Source organism: Etheostoma spectabile, chromosome 6, assembly GCF_008692095.1.
Source record: "Etheostoma spectabile isolate EspeVRDwgs_2016 chromosome 6, UIUC_Espe_1.0, whole genome shotgun sequence".
Classification (NCBI taxonomy): Eukaryota; Metazoa; Chordata; class Actinopteri; order Perciformes; family Percidae; genus Etheostoma; species Etheostoma spectabile.
Genome location: NC_045738.1, coordinates 26772133 through 26794184, shown reverse-complemented (window position 1 = coordinate 26794184; position 22052 = coordinate 26772133). Strand labels below are relative to the sequence as shown.

The 22052-nt window shown below is 45.6% G+C and overlaps 1 protein-coding gene across 2 annotated transcripts in view; it reads left to right on the top strand.

Annotated features, from left to right (window-relative positions):
• Nucleotides 1-22052, top strand: part of abhd5a (abhydrolase domain containing 5, lysophosphatidic acid acyltransferase a) — a 28642-nt gene that overhangs the window by 5644 nt on the left and 946 nt on the right. Inside the window, exons 1-6 of one of the 2 annotated variants that reach the window (XM_032518502.1) lie at nt 9772-9776; nt 18457-18542; nt 18799-19174; nt 20738-20892; nt 21241-21352; nt 21436-21622. In XM_032518502.1, coding sequence (XP_032374393.1) covers nt 18533-18542; nt 18799-19174; nt 20738-20892; nt 21241-21352; nt 21436-21622 — 840 coding nt within the window. In that variant the 5' untranslated portion in view covers nt 9772-9776; nt 18457-18532. Of the gene's footprint in view, nt 1-9771; nt 9777-18456; nt 18543-18798; nt 19175-20737; nt 20893-21240; nt 21353-21435; nt 21623-22052 lie in introns of those variants that run through there. The other variant, XM_032518501.1, reaches the window with a different exon arrangement.

The following is a 22052-nucleotide window of genomic DNA, read 5'->3' as shown; positions in this document are numbered from 1 at the left end:
ACTGTAGCTACCCTGTATCAAACCTCCCTATGGTGGGCGTCTACATGTACAGCATGAGAAACAAATGGAAATCGATGGCAATAGCATATGATGCCTTTATGAATCTTGATGAAAAGCGTCTCAGAAAAAGAGGCGTCCCAGCTGTCCCCTGGCTAGCCTTCTGTGCTGTGACCTGTAATGTTGCCCCCAGGGGGGGGGGGGGAAATTTCCCACCTTGCTACACATGGTTCTGAGCAAGTTTATGTACAGATTTATATGATCGAACGTACCTAGACGGTCAATAATACGATTTTAAATGGCTATATTAATCCTGGCACGTAGTGCACTATTAACTCAGTATCGTCAAATATTGGATCACTGGAAGCAAATGCATCTTATACTTGTTTGGAATCATTGAGCATGCAAGTGGTAAATTTGTATGATATGTGTGTTTCTTGGGGAGGGTGTTGTGATAATTTTGGGAATCGAGGTTTTTCGGTATAGTATTTGGAATGAGCTGTTGTCTGGTCTGAACCCCTTTTGTTAGATGTGTTTTTTGTGTTGTTTTAAAAGTAGCGCGTGTGCGGATGCAGTCGGGTCGATCGTACAAAGATAATAAATGTTATTTAAAAATTGAAATCGTGATTCAGGTGGAATTGGATCACAATTTTAACACAATCATGCAGGCCTACTCTGGGGGAGACTAATAAATTAGAACAACACTTCTCATACTGCATGGTCTGTACCATGAGACTATGATGTCTGCACACAACCAGATCCTCTGCCTCAGCACAATCTAATACACCCTAATAACAATTACAGCGCCACCCATATTCTGTCTCATTTTCACGTCATAAATTGTATATTGAGGTTGCTACCATAATCAGGTTTGACATAGGTTGTTTCAGATTTCCCAAGTTTCAAGGCATGTGGGCAAGCACCATAAGACACAACATACATAGGAATATGGCCCTTTATAATACTATGGTTCCAGATGAGATGTCATTGATAAACCTGGGATTCTACTAGTACGCGTGGTGCAGTAGGGCCGATGATCCAGTCAGGGTCTAGAAAAAGAAACGGACGTTGTGATGATGATGAAGAGATCACGTTTTTGTGAAGCACTAGGAGGATACCATTGTGCTGCGAACGTGTGGGTTGTGGAGTGTTGGGTTCGACTGGCCTTCTGCTCTCTCCTTTATATAATTGACAGTCTTCATACAGCTCATCCACAAGAGGCTCACATGTCGGCTGAACTACATGATAATAAGAACAGTGTTGGAAATAAGCGCTATTTGACTTACCTGTAGATATCTCAGTTTGTAGGGCATGCACATCACACACAGCCAGTCCTACGGGAGTCCTACGCTGCTTATCCACAGAGCACCACACCACCCAATGAGCAGATGGGACGCTCTGAAACGCAATCTGCTAACTTCACAGGTTAAGTGTTTGTGTGGTTGTGGTGGTGGGTGTGTGTGGTGTGTGCTGTAGTGTGTTGTGTGTGTGGTGGTGTGTGGTGTGGCTGGTTTGTGTGTGTGTGTGGTGTGGGTTGTCTGTGGTGTGTGTTTGTGGATGTTGTGTCAGTGGGTGGTGAGTGTCTGGAATCCCAGCTGTGTCGCTCATGGTGTCACAACCTCCTAGCCTCCAGCTACAGGCTAGCAGAGGAAGGATCGGCATATGTAAGAAGCTCTCTAGTCTTTTGTTTTCCATCCCAGCCCTAAAGACAGAGACTGATGTTTCGTTGTAAATTATATTTGGACAGTGGGAAAACGACTGCCAAACCATTGCCATAATCCATCACTAACTATACTAATATGTTTCAGCTGTGAAGGGGTCATGTCACATCATTTTATTCAAAAATAAAATGGAACAACAATCCATCATTTAGCGGATTTTAGTTCGAATTACGTTCACTCTTTCATTGCTACTTCCCTTGTGCTTTTTAGGTGTAAGCAACAGCACTTTCTACCAAACAAGTACATCCCCTCGCTAACCGGCCTACAGCGTGGTGACTTGCCTACTGTGACGTCGTGTCAAAGACGAACCCGATGGTTCTGCTCTGGGTTTGAGGAGGCCGTGGGGCCTCTGGACTCAATCAAACCTGGTTGCTCTGTCCAGCGCACCGCCACTCTGGGCCAGGAACGCTTGGGTTTGGACGGAGCAGCGGCCGAAAAAAGCTTCTGCACAGACGCCCAGGGGGGGCAGAGGACCCAAAGTTGTTGGGAAGTCTAAGACAGTGAGGGCTGAATGGGTCTGGGAGTGGCCATGATCTGGCGGGCAACAAAACCTGGGAGGATACGTGGCTAAGCGTTATATCCTCACGATCAAGGAAATACCCCAGCAGTGGGAGTGGGTAGTCGTTAATTCCTTTCAAAGGGCATCTTGTGGCGCTGGATCTTTGGATTCGACTGATCTGGAAAACCTCCGCACTCTGAGAGTGGAGCCATGGCAGGTTTTTAATTAAGTCTAGTGTATGCTAAGACTGTACTATTGCTGTGAAAATGACTGCCTGAGTATTAGTCATTTTGCTTATCCTAGCGGCGCATTTTCTATAAGAGCTCACCGTTGTAATGTGTGTTCAGTAGAGCATTGTAGTGCGGGGTGCATGAGTACAAAATGAATATAGTGGTAAGTCCTAATATACACGAGAAGGTTAAAACAAATTCACTGTTAAGAGTGTTCTAAGCATTGTGGCCGCAGGGACCCGAGGATGTTTGGCTTTTTTGTATGAATTGAAAAGGCACAAAAGGATCTTGGCATCGTCTAGTCATTCCAATATGTTCAGTTCTCCACGAAGGGATGCATCTGTGTCCATAGTCTGTGTAGTATATGTAGGGGGAATGGTGAATGACATAAACTCGACAACGGGTTAAAAGCCGGCGGCACTGTAAATGCTGTGACCTGAGTGAGGAGTTAACTATTATAAGCTGATGAAGTGATAAGGCTGTAAACGGGTTTAGGTGTGAATAAGTACAGACGAGCATGTAAATGATTCTCGTTCCATAACCCACTGATCTTGAGACGAGTCGATTTGTGAATAATACAGAGACAATAGCTGGGGGCTGCAGTGCTCCCCCGAGGCCTCATATGCTTCAGTCCTTGTTCATCGGAATCTGATGCAAAAGGGATTTTCTGCAATACGTGTGTATTACTGATACCGAGGAATCTTGCCATGGTGTTGGGTGTGTGTTGCAAGGTGTCACACATTCTCTGAAACTACTCAAACAAGGATATAGTAGAACATCATTGCACACAGTAATTTTGTCCAGCTGCTGACTCTTCACTGGTTTCTTGGTTTCACTCCGCAGCCCTGAAAACGCCTCGACCCTGTTTACTCTACCGTCGCTCAGCTCCAGACACACATATCAAGAGCTAAAGAACACAATGGTCGAAACCACATGTTCACTTGGGGAGCGGTAGAGACCAAAAGCGTGCTAAAGCTAGGTGATATGGACAGACATATAATCAGATCGTGGAATGCTGGTCTGTCTCTGCAGCAGAATGGTGACCAGTAGAAAAACTTTGGCTCACATGGGAAGACAGTAATGCACATCGCTGCACCGGCAACAATAAGGCTCCCGCTGACATAGAATACCATCAGCACAGAATCCTCAGAGAGCTACGTGCGTGGTCCGGACTGGGAACAAATGATTCCACTAGTAAATTAAACGATGTGAGCTGGAATATGTTTCTGACAAATATAGGAGGCTAAGAATTTAGTTATAGATTTCCATCACAAGATGCTGAGTTTCTGGGGGGTCCCATGCGGTTTAAGTGAGAGAGGGCGGCCTGTCTCTCTTGATTCGCTTTCTAACTCCTGGTCCCCGGTTGAACGTACATGGTGTCCCTAGTGGAAGTACTGTTCGGAAATGTCCCGCGTGGCAATACTGTTCCCTCCGTGGAAGAACGTCGCCCAAATCAGGACAAGCGTGTGAGCTGATGTGTTGTGTATGTGTCTCTGTGTGTTGATGTGGGTGTTCTGTGTGTGGTGTGTGGTGGTGTGTCTGCGAGTGCAAGTACAGTGGTTTGGTGGAGCCCTTGGGTTTCTCTCTTGAGCCCCCGGACTACAGCAGAGGCCGGACCGGCCCATCCACACTGTGGATCAAAGCCCTGGGGGCCATGTTCACGTGCAACCCTTCAACACTCTGGCGGCCACGTGAGGACTGGTGGGCCCCTCGGTAAGATGGAACAACAAGCCAGAGGCGGCACTCGGTCTCTGAATGCTCCTTCTTCTTTCCTGTTTCCCTGATGAAGCCTCTAAGGACCCAACGTTTGCTTTAACGAACAGACGTTAGTGGCATGTAATATCAGAACGTGATATGGGAGAGTTGTCTCCATGCGTGGGCATCACAAATTTTCTATATTTTTCTCTAATCTACAGAAAACTTGTTTGAACTACTAAAGAATTCCACTGCAGCTGATGCTTGATGTTTGTGGTTGGGCCAGAAAACTGTAAAGTGGGGTTCCTGTTCTGTTTCAGAGTTTTGTCCCAAATCAAGACGCAGCGTCGTCTCTTTGGTTTAATGACACCACTGAGTCTCCACTTCCTGTGGCACCAGGCACGTCGCAATGGCCCATGCCGGTCCGCACCTGAGGACCCGACTTCAAGAGGAAGTTCGCTCCTGTTTCAGTGCCAAATCACTGCGTCCGGTACAATCGTAATCCACTTTGAATGGCACCACCCCTCAGTGTGGTGTGCTGATGAGTATTGTGTTGTTTTATTGCTGAACACAACCCCCATCCTTAGTCAGTTGTTCTTATCTGCACCGCCCGCTGGGGAAACAGCCTTCTAAGAACATACCACTCCTTGGGCTGAGAGTAGCCAGACCACATGCTGCAGAGGGAAATGGGACCAGCTTCAGCCCGAGACTCCCCAGTAATACCTGATTCTAGGCTCCCGAGCGATCCCCTCCAGCATCGACAGCGAGTCGCGGCCAGCAGACCTCGGGAGAGACACGTCCGCAGGCTCTGATGTGTCACACGAGTGAGGATTGAGAGAGAGCTTCAGTGCGCTTGTTAGAATAGTGTATGATGTAAATCTAGCCATGTAATGGATCTTTTTCTGATCTATTGATGCTGTCATACAAGCTAAAAAGTGAGTGACATTGCTGTCATGCTGTAAAAATGCGAATCAGCACCACTTAAGAAATAGTTCATGTCCAATATATCACACTCATACTACACATATAACGCTTCAAGTTCTCAATAATTCATCATATGTAACGCTCGTTGGTTCAGTGAACAACGGCAGGAGATTTTAGAGCTTTAGAAAGGTGGTCCTGGAACATTATGATTGATGGGAACTAAGGTAACAGAAATGTAGTTGAATTGACGCTTCTTCTTCGCAAACAGCATTGATTACAATCTGTGTAGTCTTATTGTCACAAAAAGTTAATTTTACGGTGTCATGTTTGAGGTGCAGAGTGAACATTGCCCCCCACTTGCCCCCCCCGCGGCACCCCCCCGCCCCCATTCCACCGGGGCCCACTCTTTATAGTGACCTACCTGTGATCGATGGTCCCCACTAGCGATCCCTGCGTAGCCGGACACTACGTGTACGGACCGAGGCGGGGCGAGGACTATAACTCGCCGGCTGCAGCTGCGTGGTCCAGACGGTATGACTGAAGCTGACATCAGGCATATCCCGTGAAAGGGGAGAAATTTTTATCATCTTGTGCCGCAATCCATAGAACGACATTCTCTCAGTGAAGGAAGGTAGCAAGTAAGTAGCTCAATAGTAAAAAGTAAATAGTCCTTTCTTATATCGTTACAATGTTATTATTTAGTCACCATATAACTGATATGGGACGGTAAAACGAATCAATGCTCCCTTGGTTCACAGGCTCGGGTGCAGTGTCGGTGTCAGTGTTTCCTTGTCCAGAGCTGAACCGGGGTCTGTGGGTGCACTGTCTGGTTCCGCCACAGGACAGGAAAGTGCGACTCTTAGTCCCATCACTGCCATCAGCACCATGAAGCAGCTAGACATTATTGCAGTCATACTCATACTCTTTATAAACTGTCTCTCTCTCTCTGGTTGTTTTTACGGGGGAAAAAAGGGAGTGAGAGGAAAGATTTATCTTTTCTTTTTGGAACTCCCAAGGTTATTTCAAATTTGCTTTTATTATGTTGAATGAATAAAAGTGAAAACAGCCAGCGCAGCTCGCTTGCTGTTAAACCGTAGCGGGGACGCTTTACACTGGGCCCCGGACCAGACGGGGACCCCCCCCATCTTAAACCAAGTTTCAAGGGCATCTTTAATGCTCTGAAAGCATCTTTCTACGTGCCATTGATTTTCTGCCTGAGCGATGCTGACCTAAACAGGTAGAATTGTACACTGATATTTGCTTTTGATTCTTATATGTTTCAGTTTCTTTGATGTTACCATTTAATACACTATAATTTTCCCAGATAATAATTCAAGCCGGTTAAAATTTCTTAAGCTGCATTTCAAGAAGTGTGAGGGTTGAGTGTTGACGTTGCCCCCTCACACGCTTGACAAGATGCCAGGAGCAGTCCTGGGTCTAGGGGCCCCAGGCTCTTATGACCATGGTGCCGGGGGACGCCGTGCGTCCCTGATCGGTTTGGCCCACAGGGTGTCCAACAGTTGGTCATGGTGAGTGTGGTTCAGCTCTGCGTCAGTGGGGGCCGCCAAGCCCACTACATCCTTTTGATGCTTTTGTTAGAGAAATGCCAAATGAAGTTTTTTCTTATTGCTATCTCACACTGGAACTTGTCATGTCACGTGACAGGCTGGACTCTCTGCTGTCTACCAAACACTTTCAGAAAAGCAACATGATGTACAGTATATATATGATATGATAATATATATATATATATAGATATATAGTATATAATATATATAATAGATTATATATATTCACAGTTAATCTCATGGGCATATGTCCAGAGTAGATCCTATTAGATCAAATCCGGGATGTAATCCAATTACTTTAGGAGTTTATAACCATGACTAGGACTAAGAGGATTACGTGAGGAAAGTTTCATGAATCTCCGTATTGTTTTTTAAATCCTCTCGGGGAAAAACTCAAAGTCCCAGGGGGGTCAGACGAGTGCAGTACTGAACTGGAGAACTGCACTGTGTTGCATACGTAAATTACAAACAGTAAGGGGCGTCTACGTATGAAAGAACCAGTGGCACGATCCTCTAGACATTAACCGAGACCGTATCTCCTCTTCTGATGCCAGTTTAGAAGCCTACACTGAGATGGTTTGTAGATTAAATTGTTGTTATAGTGATTCTATAGTATGAAAGCAGAACGTCTGGTTATACGAAAGAGTGTGTATGAGAAAGGGGACGTTGGACGGTGAACAGTGTCCTGTGTCGCACAGCAGCCGTATCATTCGTCACTAGGGAACCTTCTGTGTAATTTGTCCCCGCCCTTTCCTTTAAATCAATTGCTTATGGTCATTTGTGACGATACAAAAAAGAAAAATCGAATTGTGCAAATGTAGTTTAATGACCAAAGTGGCAGCTCATATTTCTGAAATTAAACACACGAATAATAGTTATTAGCTGTAGTTATGATTATGGTTCCTCTTGCTTCTCCGTCGTTCCTTCACACATGAAAAACACTAGGTTCTATTTGCTTAACATGTTTAATCTGGCGATGTAACCGCGTATTGGATTCCTGGCTCTCCCGCCCCCCCCGCCCCCAGCCAGAAATGATTGTCTTCTTTGCATTTGGTTTCAGCAAATGGCTCGTGGAACTGTGATTTCCCCCTCCCTGCCACTAATGGCGAGACATCGTGTGGTGTGGCGCTTGGTTTTGGAAGAAGTCCTTCTCTCTTGTGCATTAATTCTCATTTATTTTTCCACCTTTTTAATTTTATAGGCACAGACCAGCTGTCAGAACTAACTGAGAACATATTTTTTGTACATGGCCCAAAGGTTGCGAGGATAGTGCTGTGAGCGTGTTATCGTAGTCCTTACTCCCCCTGCAAACTTACGGTATTGTCGTAAAGACATTCTATCATGCTCTTGATCAATACAGGGGAAATGCCAGCCCATGTAAAGCAGGTATTTCCGAGTCATATGAGCGGTTGGGGCAGTTTGTCCCACTCAGCTGAAGTGATTGAGGTGGCATGTTCTGAGGTACGAGTAGCTGTGATTAGCCTTGGAAACAGAAGAATCACAGTTCATTTCTAATAAATAGGACTTCTTGTAGAAAAATCCATTTTAATGAGAATATACATATGCCAATGTATTCGCCTCATATTGATAAATTTATTTGCAGCCAGTCCGCCACCACCTATGACGAACACATAGAGCTTTCGATGGGTGGTTATAGATTCAGTGGCATTAGCTGAGCTCAAGTAATTAACAGGAGCACACCTCAGGTACCCAACCATAAATCCCAGTTAATCCATCATTCCTCTGACATGAAGCGTTACAACATGGCAGGGTGGGGGCCCTACACCCTTTGATGTCACACAATATCCCACGATTAGTCACAGATGGATTACTGGAGCTGAGTTTCAAATCACACGAGTCCGCAGTTAAAGCAGATGGGAGATGCTTCCATATCTCAGAACAGAACCAGGTCCCACCACAGGCCGACTGCTCTATCTATGTTGTGGAGGGCAGCAGCTGATCAGCCCCTGAGTCTCGGCCATTGGACGGAGGGCTGCGTTCCAGTTCGTTTAGACAGAGTCCTGTTTGCTGAGTCTGGCAAAAAGCTTCTCGACAACACAGTCTGTTAACCACTTCTGTGTGGCCGCAGCTACGTGTAACTAGGTCTCTGGCTCTCTCTCCAACCTAATCACTTATACCACAAAACACTGGATGGGATTGGGGGGGGGGCTTTGTAAAGGTGTCATTAGGGCCACACGGGTGAAAATGCCAATCAATGCAGCAGAGGGACCCTTTCTTGCCATAGGATTGCTGGCCGAATCCGACCGTGCGGGAGATCGGATGTGTGCTACACACCCTCCCTTCGCAACCCTGAGCTCTTGGTCCTAACGGTAGCTGGCCAGTCTGTGGAGCTCACCCTTTCCATATATATGTAATATATGGGGGGGAGGGTGGGGGGGTAGGGATATTATACAGGCTCAAGATATTACAAATATACTCTGCAAAATGACATAATATCTGATGTAATTATCAAATAGATGTTCACAACAACTGATTGTGTGCCCCAAAAGTGTGTAGTGCTTACAGTTAAATAGAAACATAACTTCAAAACATATTAATAAATCCACTTATTACATATATTTGGTTCCATTCCGGAAACTGGCTGTGTGGTCATCACATGAAACCTATTTTTTCCCAGTAACATACCATCGTATATTTTTGGTGTCACTTACAAATCGGATAATAGTGTACTCACCAATAAGCTCATAACTACTGAAAGTCCCTTTTCACTTTGAAAAGACTAAGAATATAGAGGAATTGTTTTGGAAGAGAAGCAGCCTGTTTTCCGTCTACGTATCGGTCCCACTTTCACATGTCTCTTTCTTCCCTTCCTACTCAGCAGAAACGTGGACCCTGAATTGTGTCTCTGCTGATGAGTGAGATCAGAGAGAAGGACAGGCATGAAAGTGCCAAGCATGAAAGACCTTTGGGGGGGGGGGTCTGAGAGCATGACTAGACCAACACGCTCCTCATTTTTCTGGGTTTCTAGAAACCGGCACCGAGGCGCCTGATCCATAATTAATTAAATCCATCTCGCTCGCCTCCTCTAAATCTCTCTCTTTTTCTCCTAGTCTGTTGGCGCTTGCTCACTTTTCGCGTCCATGGCTGCATTTCTTATCGTCCGTATCTTTGCCACCCTCAAGTGCCTATATCTCCCTTCTTCTTTCCTCTCCTCACTTCCATCTCTACCAGGCCACTGGGGGAAACCCTCGGCTGCATGTGTACAGTAGGTATTCGATATTTCTCCTCTCTCGTCTGCTCTCATCTCTCTTCTCTCTCATGTGCCCCCATCCTCCCTCCACTCTCGCCCTCAGACAGTGTAATCCTCTCCGGCTGTGCGGCAGTGCACCCCATATCTTTCAAGCGAGCCGTGATTTTGCCACCCTCAGGCAGGTCAACCTTCTGAACTTAGTTCATATGCACACAAAGCACCAGACGCATGTAACACACCACACACACCCCACACACCACACACACACCCACCTTGCGGCAATTAGTCATTTAACTGTGACTGTGACTTTCTTTGCTCCTGGGTCTAGCTTTAATAAATGCTGTGATGCATCGGCTGTTCACACAAAGCCTCTGCATGTGTCACTTGCCTGAATTATTCAATCATGCCATCGCCATCTTGCAACCTGATCATGCATCATTTCAGTCACCCGTCCACCGATATCATGGATCCAGCAGGTATAAATAGAGCTTTTGAGTGCCTTTTGTTCCAAGGAATAAAGTTTGTGTTTTCTTTCCCACATACGATAAGACCAGAGAGGGTGTAGGTTCTCCAGATTGTTGGCCAGTTGTTTCGTGTCGCTTTTACATGCAGGCTGGGACGCTGAGGCTACACCTACAAATACGATAGACCAGCTACAGTCAATGTGCATGCGTTGGATTGTCTGTAGAGTCCTTCTGTCGACCTTTAGGTAACAGCTGTCTGGCAATGATTATGATAATGTAATGCCGAAACCCATACATAAGGTTAATGCTAGGTATGGTGAAACAATGGCTCTGTTCTAGCTGCTGTTTCAGGGCCTTGACTAGAACTGATTCATAACTTTAATGATGTTTGATTGGTTTATTAGGAAGGATGGAAGGAGCATGGGGAGTGAATACCGTGACTGTGATCTTCTCTGCTGGGTACTCCTGGCTGGGTGTTCGGATGGTTAGCTGGCACTCCGGGTGCCGTCCTGTGGTGTGGGGCTGTAGATCCTTTGCCAAGACTTTTATCCTGCTATTTTCAGTTTTACTTGATTGATTTTGTGTATTCCATATAGACATGTTTGCATGCTTTCATTTAAAAAAAAAGACCATTATATTGTTTTCGCATACTGTCAAAATGATATATAGCCTCAGTATACCTCTGTCTGAAGCCACCATTTTAGGAGCCTGTCATTTAGACCGCACCTCCTGAAAAGCCCAGGTCTACTTGGATTGGTCAGTGTTGTTCTGGTCTTCAGGTTCGGCTGCTCAAGGGATCCTCTGCACCTATCACTGCAAGCGGGGGATTGACTGTAACGTTGAGTGGTGCCCTTTCTACCTATATATGCAGTCCTGGCCTGGTTTAAAGGCCCAGTCTCTGAAAATACGGCTGTTGCAGTTCCTGTGTGGTTTTGAGCCGTTGTTGTACTTTCACCACTGTATCATATTCCCTCCGCTGCCCCCCGACCCCTTTTACCGAGTAGGAGCTTAACGTATCTGCATCCTGGGCTGTCCGCCCATTCACCTGGGCTTTTTCTGTGTACCGATCTGACTGCCGCATTTTCTTTATGAGAGAATCATGGCACAGATTGAAAAAGGGCAATGATAACTTGTCCACGTGGATTGTACCCCGTATGATTTCATGTGACCCAATGAACAATGCAGATTGATAGATCTTGTCACTTAGCATTCCCCACTTGCCCACAGTCCACACATCGCCTCATCACTCGTTTATGTTTTCAACTGCTTTCTTGTGAGATCTCCGGATTTGAGAGTTCACTATTGGTGGTGCATGACTTTATGTGATATCAAAAATCAAAAGAATAAAGTTGTATTGATATTTTTTTGGTTCGTTGTGTGCTGGGTGTTGCAAGTATGTGTCACACACAGCTTCCCGTCCAGTCAGCCAGGTTTTTTTTGATAAATAATAATATAATACGTGACACCCACACCCACAACACACACGACACCACACACACACCACACTGATCCTGGTCATTTGCTTATAATTGGAATGTGCAATCATAAAATGGAGACGATGTTAAGACAACACAGACGAACGACCAGTTACCCTTCACCTCCCGCGCCGTATAAGAAGGGAGCGGCCCCCTGGGAAATGCGGTTCTTGTCATCCTCCTCTGTATCGAGGTTGACCTTCAGCAGAATGGATACAGTGGCCCCACCGTAATGCATGTAAGCCTCAGTCTATCATTTAGTCAGCCACAGTGCCCGCACAACTGGGAGGCAGCAGGTTGCCCCCTATGTGTGTCACCCGCTCCCACCCAGCCCTTTAGCTGAGCAATGAAGACAAGCATCAAAACTCAGGAATGAAAGGCCAAGAAACGCTTGTTACACTAGGTCAAGACTCTCACCAGACTGTTCCCTTTGACTAAGCTAACCCTGGAGGATCTCAGAGTTCCCCCGCGACCTACGGTAACCCGGATGGAGCTGCAGAGTTCCCCATCAGAGACCTCAGGTATAACCCTGGTAGGGAGCTGCAGAGTTCCCCAGCAGAGACCTAGGTAACCCTGGAGGAGCTGCAGACGTTCCCCATAGAGACTGGAGGCTTTTAGTTCAAAGTTTTGGCATGTTCTGTAAATTAAATGATGCCAAATCCTCCACACTCACTGTTAATGTCAGGTTGTGGGCAGACAAACAAAAAAAAGTGTCCACGGGGCACTGTAGTTATAGTAACGTTTTTCTGGGAAATCCTCGTATTGTTCCTTTTCTATTTCTTAATTTGATTAGACTTTGTCCAGTTTTGCCTCTTTCCTCCCGGTGTTTTTCCAGCTACCCAACCCATCTGCCATTTTAAAAGCCTTTAATGGTGCGGCTTGGGGTGGTCAGGGACTCACTGCTCACATCCGAACACCCGTCTAGCTTTCTCATTGTAATTCCTCACCACAACAGTTACTCGGCCGGGTCACAAGAGAACTTCACCAGATAATGAATTAGTATTCACCGGCCACACACACACACGTGCGCACACACATGTCTCTTTTATCTCAAGATTTGACTTTGTGTGTGAGCTACTTCCAGTTGTGTTTGGAAGCATTTGTAAATCCTCTCGTCCAGCAGTTATGTGGACTCGAGCCTGCAGAGGGGAAGCAGCGATGACCACAGTGTGATTTTGGATCACGTTTCATGCGCCGTGCTTACGTCTGCATGTTGTAATTGCTTCTGCTTACACTGCACATTACGACTCTGCGAGTGCACGGCACCGTCCTGTACTTTTTTTAATAAGGGCTAGGCTCCAGTGGTAGAGAGGTCGCCTGCCAATCCGCTCGGAGTGTAGAGTAGTGATTGGAGTGTGTTCTTGACAGTGTTGGCACCATACGGCAGCCCGGCCAAGTGTGGCAAATGGTAAAGGGTCCTGCACTCTGGTACAGCACACTTTGAGTATCCGTTAAGCAGACAAAGAAAAGAGCATATAAGGAACATCTCTATTTCATGTAACATGTTTTAACATCCCATTTTGCATATTTTTGGATGATGCGTTATAGTTTTCAAGTTTGTGTATTATGTTATTCACTATGCCATCAAGATTACCTGTTATTACACCAGTCTGTCAATAATGAACTTCTCAGTGGCTTAGTGTTGTTTTAGAGGTCAGTCGTATCCAAGGTGGTGGACTGAGGTGTGGAAAAGTGGACTGTAGTACCTAGGGTCCTCAAGTGTAAGAGGCCAAAAGAAAGCTAGATAATAGGTTGGGGATGGGCCCACGAGAAAATGCCCTTACTTACAGGTTCCAACATTCTGGCTAAACGCCCTGGGTTGTTTCTTTTAGGTCTCCTGTGAATGAACTTAACACCTTCAGTTGTCCCTCTGCTTCCGCCTTTAGCCAGGCTAAATGAATCACCTGCCTTTGAGATCCATTAGTTGCATTCAGACATGCCAGCTTTGATGTGTGCACTGTGCGTGCGTATGTACGTACATGCCGAGCCAGCCTCAAGAAGAAGCCTGTGAGGCTGACCACAGTACCCAGAACACTGCAGCTCAGTTTGACACTGAGTGAAAGACAAACGTGGGGATTTGATCATTGCATGGGTTGCAAGTCACGAGAGACACAGTTTCACAGTTTTTAGTGACCACTGTGGTAAATACTGATGGATACGGACGTAGTCCAGGCAGCGCGTGTGGGGATGATGGGACGCTGGAGCTCTCACTCAAAGAGCCCAATGGACGCTCAACCCACTGTAACCGCCCCTGTTGAGATTCAACATTGCCGTATTGTTTGTCAAGCAAGTCCAATTTTACTATAGCCCAAAGCAACAAAAAAAACTCAGACAACACCCTCTGTCCTCAGACCCTCAATAGGAAATAAGGAACTAATGTGGTGGTAACCTCAGAAAACAACATAGAGTCCCTCTCCAGTACAGTTGTGTACAGAACAGATCAGTGTGATGAAATGACTGAATGAAACTATCCAAGTGGACACAGGTGAACCAACCGCAGCAGACTGCAGACACACGGAATTGACTCTTAGTTACAGATCCAAACAGACTCAACTGAAATTCATGACTTCAGTACAAACTAATCTGATGAGGGGGGAAGTGCAGCTGGAGACACTCATCTGATTAAGCCATGAACACAGCTGTTGGAGGTCGTAAAACACGACATGACACTGAAGGACAGTGATGGTTACACCACATAGAACAGAAACGACTCAAGCAAACCCTAGATCCCGGACCAGGGCCTGCTTTACAGAATGAATGGATGATTTTTGACTGTCACAAGACGGTGATCACGCCAGGGGGAACGTGGTTCGGCAAAATGTATATATTTTTTCAAACTTGGCCCTGGATTGTAGCAGACTGTTTTCATTCTGTCAGAGGTTTTAAAGGTAAAAGTCCTACACCTGCAGACAGTTTTATCACATGTTTATTTCCCAATTTTTTCTTATAATTTAATGTTTTTGCTACTTAGGCTTGCATTGTCAGTTGGACATTCACAGAGGACATTTGAAAAATAGGTGCTTACATTACTGACATTCTGTTGCTTCATATTTATATTAATAATCGCTTGGTGGCATCGTACTTGTGATGTGGGGGGGGTTGTGTCAGCAACACTAGGGCAGTCTATCAGTCCTCAGCAGCATATACCACTTTATGGAAATCCCAGGTTGGAATAGCATCTAAATAACATTCCTGGCAGGAGAAGCTATACTTTAGATGTTTTTGCCCACATTTACAAAGAAACTGTTTCACATCTGCTCATGTCTGTACAACAAAAACTATCATACAGAGGTGTGTTTCTGCTCTTAGTAACCTCTACTTCAGTGGGATGGTATTGGATTCTGGACAATGCTGGACTGAAGCCACCCCCTCAACTTACAACTTCTCTGTCCTTTCAGCTGATGCACTTCCATAATCTGGTTGTGTTGGCTTCTTTGACAACATGTCGTTTTTAGTCTAATACTACTGTAGTGTCTACTGTATTCTCAGATTGTACTCACTACAACTTTACACAACACGCAAGGACAAGTTTCACCTCAGACGTAGGGAATTTCCGCTTCTGTTCTCTAATGTGAATAGCATTTTCCTACTTAACACAATGAGGGCTTTTTTGGGGGGTCTTTATTGGTGAATCAGTTTGTTTGAGTCAGTGGTGGCCTAAATGGTTAAAGAAGCAGCTTGGCTGCTGCGTCTTATCCCCCGACCGCCAGTAGACAAACGGGTGGGGAACGTCGAAACAGCAAAGGGCGCTTGTCCCTCAGCCCCTTACCACAACTAAGTCTCTTTGAGCAAGGCCCCTCACCCCCCCCCCCCCACTCTCTCTTTATCCGCTTTTCCTTTTCTCAACTTTCCCCTCTTGCTTCCACACGTAGCACATAGGACTGCTATCCCACCCCTCAACTCCATCCTTACTTTGTCCGAATGCTAATGGCCAATGTAGTAGGTGTTTATACACACACACATACACACATATAACACAGACTACACACCACATGCAAATGTCCTAGCTGCTGCATCTGCTGTGGCACACGGTATATGAAGCGAGGAAAAGGGAGGAGTAAAGGTGAGAATCATAGGAATTGACAGTAGAGGATGGGATGAGTTGTCCGGAGAAACAGATAGAGTGATGTGTGAGTAGAAATGATCGAGCTGTATGTTGGAGATCAGATAGAAAAAGCTGGTGAATGATAATTTCAAGGTTGACAAGGTGGTGCCAAGGCCACGCAGCGCTCCTCGTCCCATGTGATAAGATATGAACATGGGTGATCCACACCTGCCCACTGTTCTGTCTGTCCTCTGTCCTGCCAGGTGATGCCTCTGACCGGGTTACCACAGCAAACCAGCAGAGTCCCATCGTGTAAATGTTGGCAGTAGTTGTATTAATAATCTCCGCCAGTTTTGCAGCCGCAGCATCATGACCAGTACGAGCATTAAAGGTCGACAACACATGTATTAGGGGTCATAGATACATATGCAAAAGCAAAGAATAAGTAGAAACTGAAGAACAAACAAGCTGACCTGTTGCCAGCGTCAAAGAATCTTTGAATGTGAGGATAGACCTGGGTGACGATGAACGACTGCTCGGCAACTCTGACTACAAACCGAGCGGCCATCCGCAGTGGCCACGAGCTCTTCGCCCACTCAACAACAAAACCCTAAATAAAAACCACTGTGTTATTGTTTTCTGATTGAATGCAAAGAAATTAAATCACTAGAAACTGAACTTTACTTAATGTGGAGCCTTACGTTTGATTTTAGACTTGCTCCTCGCTGAGTCCACAGTCTGTGGTGCCTCACAAGTCAAGGGAAAGTATCTGTTACTACGACACCCAGGATCATCATAAGTCCGTCAACTGCTGCTCTTCCTCTTTGAGAATGTCTTTTTGCATCAAAGGACATGGATTGTCCTTCTGCTTATTCGTCCACAGCAATCATGTGTGATATCACCCACAGCACAGAGAAACACCACAGAGGAACCACATCTGTTAGTTTTAGGTGGACTTGTAGCCACATGTAATTGAGAGCATGCTTATTTTCAACACCTGCTGCTGGTTTGCACAGTATTGAATCAAGGCTCAGCATTGTGGATTCTGGCCTGTGCAACAACCATACAGTGGTGTCCACTCAATTAGAGACTGCCAGATGAGGAACACATACCCTCCTGCTATGGATGTCCAAAACAGGTTCCATCAGCTGACAGGAAAGTCTGTATATGGAATTCCACAGCCTGGAAATACTCCTCTGTTAGTCTTGCTTCTGGCCTCCTGTCTGATGCTGGGCTTCAGCATTGGATGGCAACCCCCGTCCTCTATCAGGACAACATCTATTATTTATAACTGTAATAGTCCTCTGGGGAGTGACCAACCCTCAGGATATTGCAGCTGACTCGTAGTTCCCTCGCATACAATGATGCATTTAGAATCTTGATGAAGCGTCCCAGATGGACCAGTGCTAGCCTTCTGTGTGTGACCTGTAATGTTCCCACCTTCTACACTGTGCTGAGGAAGTTTATGTACAGATTTATATGTCGATTAACTGAGTCAAATATACGATTTTAAATGGCTCAATTTATCTTGCATTCGTAGTGCACTATAACTAGTATTCGTCAAACTATGGACATCACTGGAACATGCATCTGTACTTGTTTATCATTGAGCATGCATTGGTAAATTTGTATGTGATATGTGTTTCTTGGGGGGTTGTGATAATTTTGGGACTATATGTATTTATGTCTGTGTCTGGTCTGAACCCCTTTTGTAATGTGTTTTTTTTTGTTTTAAAAGTAGCAGCGTGTGGGATGCAGTCGGCTCGTAAAAAATAAAGTTATTTAAAAATTGAAATCGTGATCAGGGTGAATTGAGATCACAATTTTATAACAATCATGCAGGCCTACTCTGGGGTAGACTAAATATTAGAAACACTTCTCATCTGCACTGGTCTGAACCATAGACATGAGTCTGCACACAGACAGCAATCCTCTTCCATCAGACAATCTAATACACACTAATAACTTAAAGCACCCATATTCTGCTCATTTTCACGTTCATAATTGTATATTGAGGTTGTACCAGAATAGGTTTACATAGTTTTTTCCCAAGTTTTAATGCATGTGGAAGCACCAAAGACACAAATAATATAATATGGGCACTTTAAATACATATTGGTTCCGATGAATGCTCATTTGGATAAACCTGTGGATTTCTACTGTACATGATGGTGCAGGTAGGGCAGAGATCCAGTCAGGGTCCGGGACGTTGTGATGATGATGAAGATGATACAGTGTGTGTGAAGCATAGGGGATACCATGTGACTGGAGAACGTGTGTGTGTGTGGAGCGTTGGGCTCTGCTGGCCTTCTGCTCTCCCTTTAGTATATTGACATCTCCATACACGGTCACACAGAGGCTTCACAGTCGGCTGAACTAACATGAAATAAGAACTTCTGTTGGAAATAAAGTCTGCTATTTGACTTACTGTATATCTCTAGTGGAGAGCACACTACATCCACACAGCCAGCCTATGGAGTCCTCTCTGCTTTCCACAGAGCCACCACACCACACTGAGCAGATGGGACGCTCTGAAACAGCATCCATGCTAACTCTCAACACTGTGTGTGTGTGTGTATGTGTGTGTGTGTGTGTGTGTGTGTGTGTGTGTGTGTGTGTGTGTGTAGGTGGTGCTGGATCCCCAGCTGGCTGCCGTCATGGTGTCCAACCTCTAGCCTCCAGCTCCAGGCTGCAGAGGACAGGATGCTGCTATGTAAGGACAGCTTCTCTATCTTTTAGTTTCCATCCAGCACTAAAGAGAGGAATGATTGTTCTGTTGTAAATTATATTTGGACAGTGGGAAAGAACTGCCACCATTGCCATAAAATCACTAACTTCATACTAGATTGTTTCAGCTGTGAAGAGGGCGTGTCACATCAGTTTATTCTATGAAAATAATGACAACCAATCACACATTAGCCTTTGTTAGTTTTACGTTCCTCTTTCATTGCTCTTCCCTTTCTTTTTAGGTGTAGAAAGCACTTTCTCCAAACAATACATCCCCATCGCTAACGGCAACCAGCTGTGGACTCTGACCTTTAGCAGTGACCGTGTCAAAGACAGAACCCCCATGGTTCTGCTCCATGGGTTTGGAGGAGGCGTGGGCCTCTGGGCTCAGAACCTGGATGCTCTGTCCCAGCACCGGCCCATCTGGGCCATGGACCTGCTGGGCTTTGGACGGAGCAGCCGGCCGCGCTTCTGCACAGACGCCCAGGGGGCAGAGGACCAGTTTGTGGAGTCTATAGAGCAGTGGAGGGCTGAAGTGGGTCTGGAGTCCATGATCCTGCTGGGACACAACCTGGGAGGATACCTGGCTGCGTCTTACGCCATCAGATACCCCAGCAGGTGGGACTGGGTAGTTTTTCCTTTCAAAGGGATCTTTGTGGCGCTGATCTTTGGATTTGAGCTGCATCTGAAACCTTCCGCCTCTGAGAGGTGGAGCATGGCAGGTTATTGTAATATTTCTATGTATTATCAGACTTGTGATTGAGCTTGACCTAGGCTGATTTATTAGATTCATCTTTTGTTATGCAATTTCTATAAGAGCTCACCGTTTTAATTGTTGTTCATTATATGAATTGTTAGTGCAGGGGTGATGGAGACAAAATGAATATAGTGGTAGCCTAATTATCACAGAAAGGTAAAACAAATATTCACTTTAAGATGTTCTAAGCATTTGTGGAAGCAGGACCCAGAGGATGTTTGGCTTTTGTGATGAATTGAAAAGCACAAAGTGATCTTTGGCATGAGTCATTCATTCCAATATGTTCAGTTTCTCAAAGGGAGAATCCTGTCATACTGTGATTATATGTAAATATGATAGACATTAATATCACATTTAGCCCAGCACTGTAATGCTGTGATTACCTGAGAGGATTAATATTATAAGCTGATGAGTGATAAGGCTGTAAAAATGTAAGTGTGAAAATAAGACAGAGAGTATGAACATGTCTCGTTCCATAACCACTGAGCTTGAGACGATGTGATGATGTGAAAATACAGAGAACAATCAGCTGGGGCTGCAGCTCCCCCCCGAGCTTCATAGAGTTCAGCTCCTTGTTCATCGGAATCTGATTCAGAAAGGGATTTATTGCCAAGTACGTGTTTTATACATACGAGGAATTGGCCATGGTGTTGGGTGTTGGTGCATGTCACACATTCTCTGAATATCAAAAGGATAAGTAGAAACATATGCACACAGTAATATGTGTCCAGCTGCTACTTCACTGTTCTGGTTCACTCCCAGCCCACTGAAAAGCCTCTACCTGTTCTCTACCTGCTCAGCTCCAGACACACATTAAGCAGCTAAAGAGACACACATGTTCCTGGGGAGTTGGTAGAGACCAAAAGCTGCCTAAAGATAGGATATTGGACAGACATTAATCAAGATCAGTGGAATGCTGGGCTGTCTCTGCAGCAGAATGGTGACCAGAGAAAACCTTTGGCTCACATGGTAGACCAGAATGCACTGCGCTGCACCGGACCACTAAGGCTCCCGCTGAGGAACATACCATCAGCACGCCTCAGAGAGCTACGTGGTGGCCGGCTGGGAACAAATGATCCCATATTACAATTAAAAGATGAGCTGGAATATGTTTCTGAAAACATATGAGGCAAGAAATCTTAGTTTAGATTTCATCAGCACTGCTGAGTTTTACTGTGTCACCTGAGTTTAAGTGAGAGAGGGGCGGCTGTCTCTCTTGATCCGCTTCTATACTCTGTGTCCCCCGGTGGAAGTACTGTGTCCCCTAGTGGAAGTACTGTGTCCCCCGGTGGAAGTACTGTGTCCCCCGGTGGAAGTACTGTCTCCCCCAGTGGAAGTAAATCAAGCGTGTGTGTGTGTGTGTGTATTTGTCTCTGTGTGTGTGTGTGTGTGTCTGTGTGTGTGTGTGTGTGTGTGTCCTGCAGAGTGAAGTACATGGTTCTGGTGGAGCCCTGGGGTTTTCCTGAGCCCCCGGACACAGCAGAGGCCGACCGGCCCATCCCACTGTGGATCAAAGCCCTGGGGGCCATGTTCACGCCCTTCAACCCTCTGGCGGCCCTGAGACTGGTGGGGCCCCTCGGTAAGATGGAACAACAAGACAGAGGGCCTCGGTATCTGGCTGCTCCTTCTTCTTCCTGTTTCCCCTGATGAAGCTCTAAGGACCCAAACGTTGGCTTTCTAAAGTTTAGTGCATGTAAATAGAACCGTGTATGGGAACTTTTCTCCCAGCTGGGAGCATCAACAAATATTTTTATATTTTTTCTTAATATACAGAAAACTTGTTTGACTAATAAAGAATTCCACTGCAGCTGATTTGTGATGTTTTGGTCCAGACTTTAAAGTGTGGTTCCTGTTCATGTTCAAGTGTAATGACGCAGCGTCGTCTCTTGGTTTTGACACCTGAGCGTCCCCTCTGTGGCCCCTGCAGGGCCCATGCTGGTCCGAACCCTGAGACCCGACTTCAAGAGGAAGTTCTGCTCCATGTTCAGTGACAACACTGCGTCCGAGTACATCTACCACTTGAATGTGCAACCCCCCAGGTGTGTGTGCATGATGAGTCATTGTGTTTGTTTATGCTGAACACCCCCCCATCTTAGTCAGTTGTTCTTCTGCACTGCCCCAGTGGGGAAACAGCCTTTAAGAACATGACCAACTCCTTTGGCTGGGCTAGCAGACCCATGCTGCAGAGGATGGACCAGCTTCAGCCCGAGATCCCCGTGGCCCTGATCTACGGCTCCCGCTCCAGCATCGACAGCAGCGCGGCCAGCAGCCTCAGGGAGAGCCGGCCGCACTCTGATGTAGTCAGCACAGTGAGTTGATGAGAGAGCCATGCGCTTTGTTAGAATGTGTATGATGTAAATCTCTATTCATGTATGGATTTTTCTGATCTATTGATGTGCTTTCATACAACGTAAGTGAGTGACTATTGCTGTCATGCTAAAAATGGAAATCAGCACCATTACGATAGTCTCATGTTCCCATATAACAAAACAATCCTTCAGCATACTCATTCACTCATTATTAACGTCTGTTTCAAGGTAAGAACAACGGAGATAAATGGTAGAGTGTGGTCTAGACCGGCTTTTTATGAAAAGTGTCCTGTGATAACATGATATGATTTGAAACTATAAATGAATGTAGTTGAATTGAACTGTCTCTTCAAAAACATTTATTACAATTCTTTAGTCTTTATTCACCAATAAAAGTGATTTAGGTGTCATGTGTGTGACAGAGTGAAAC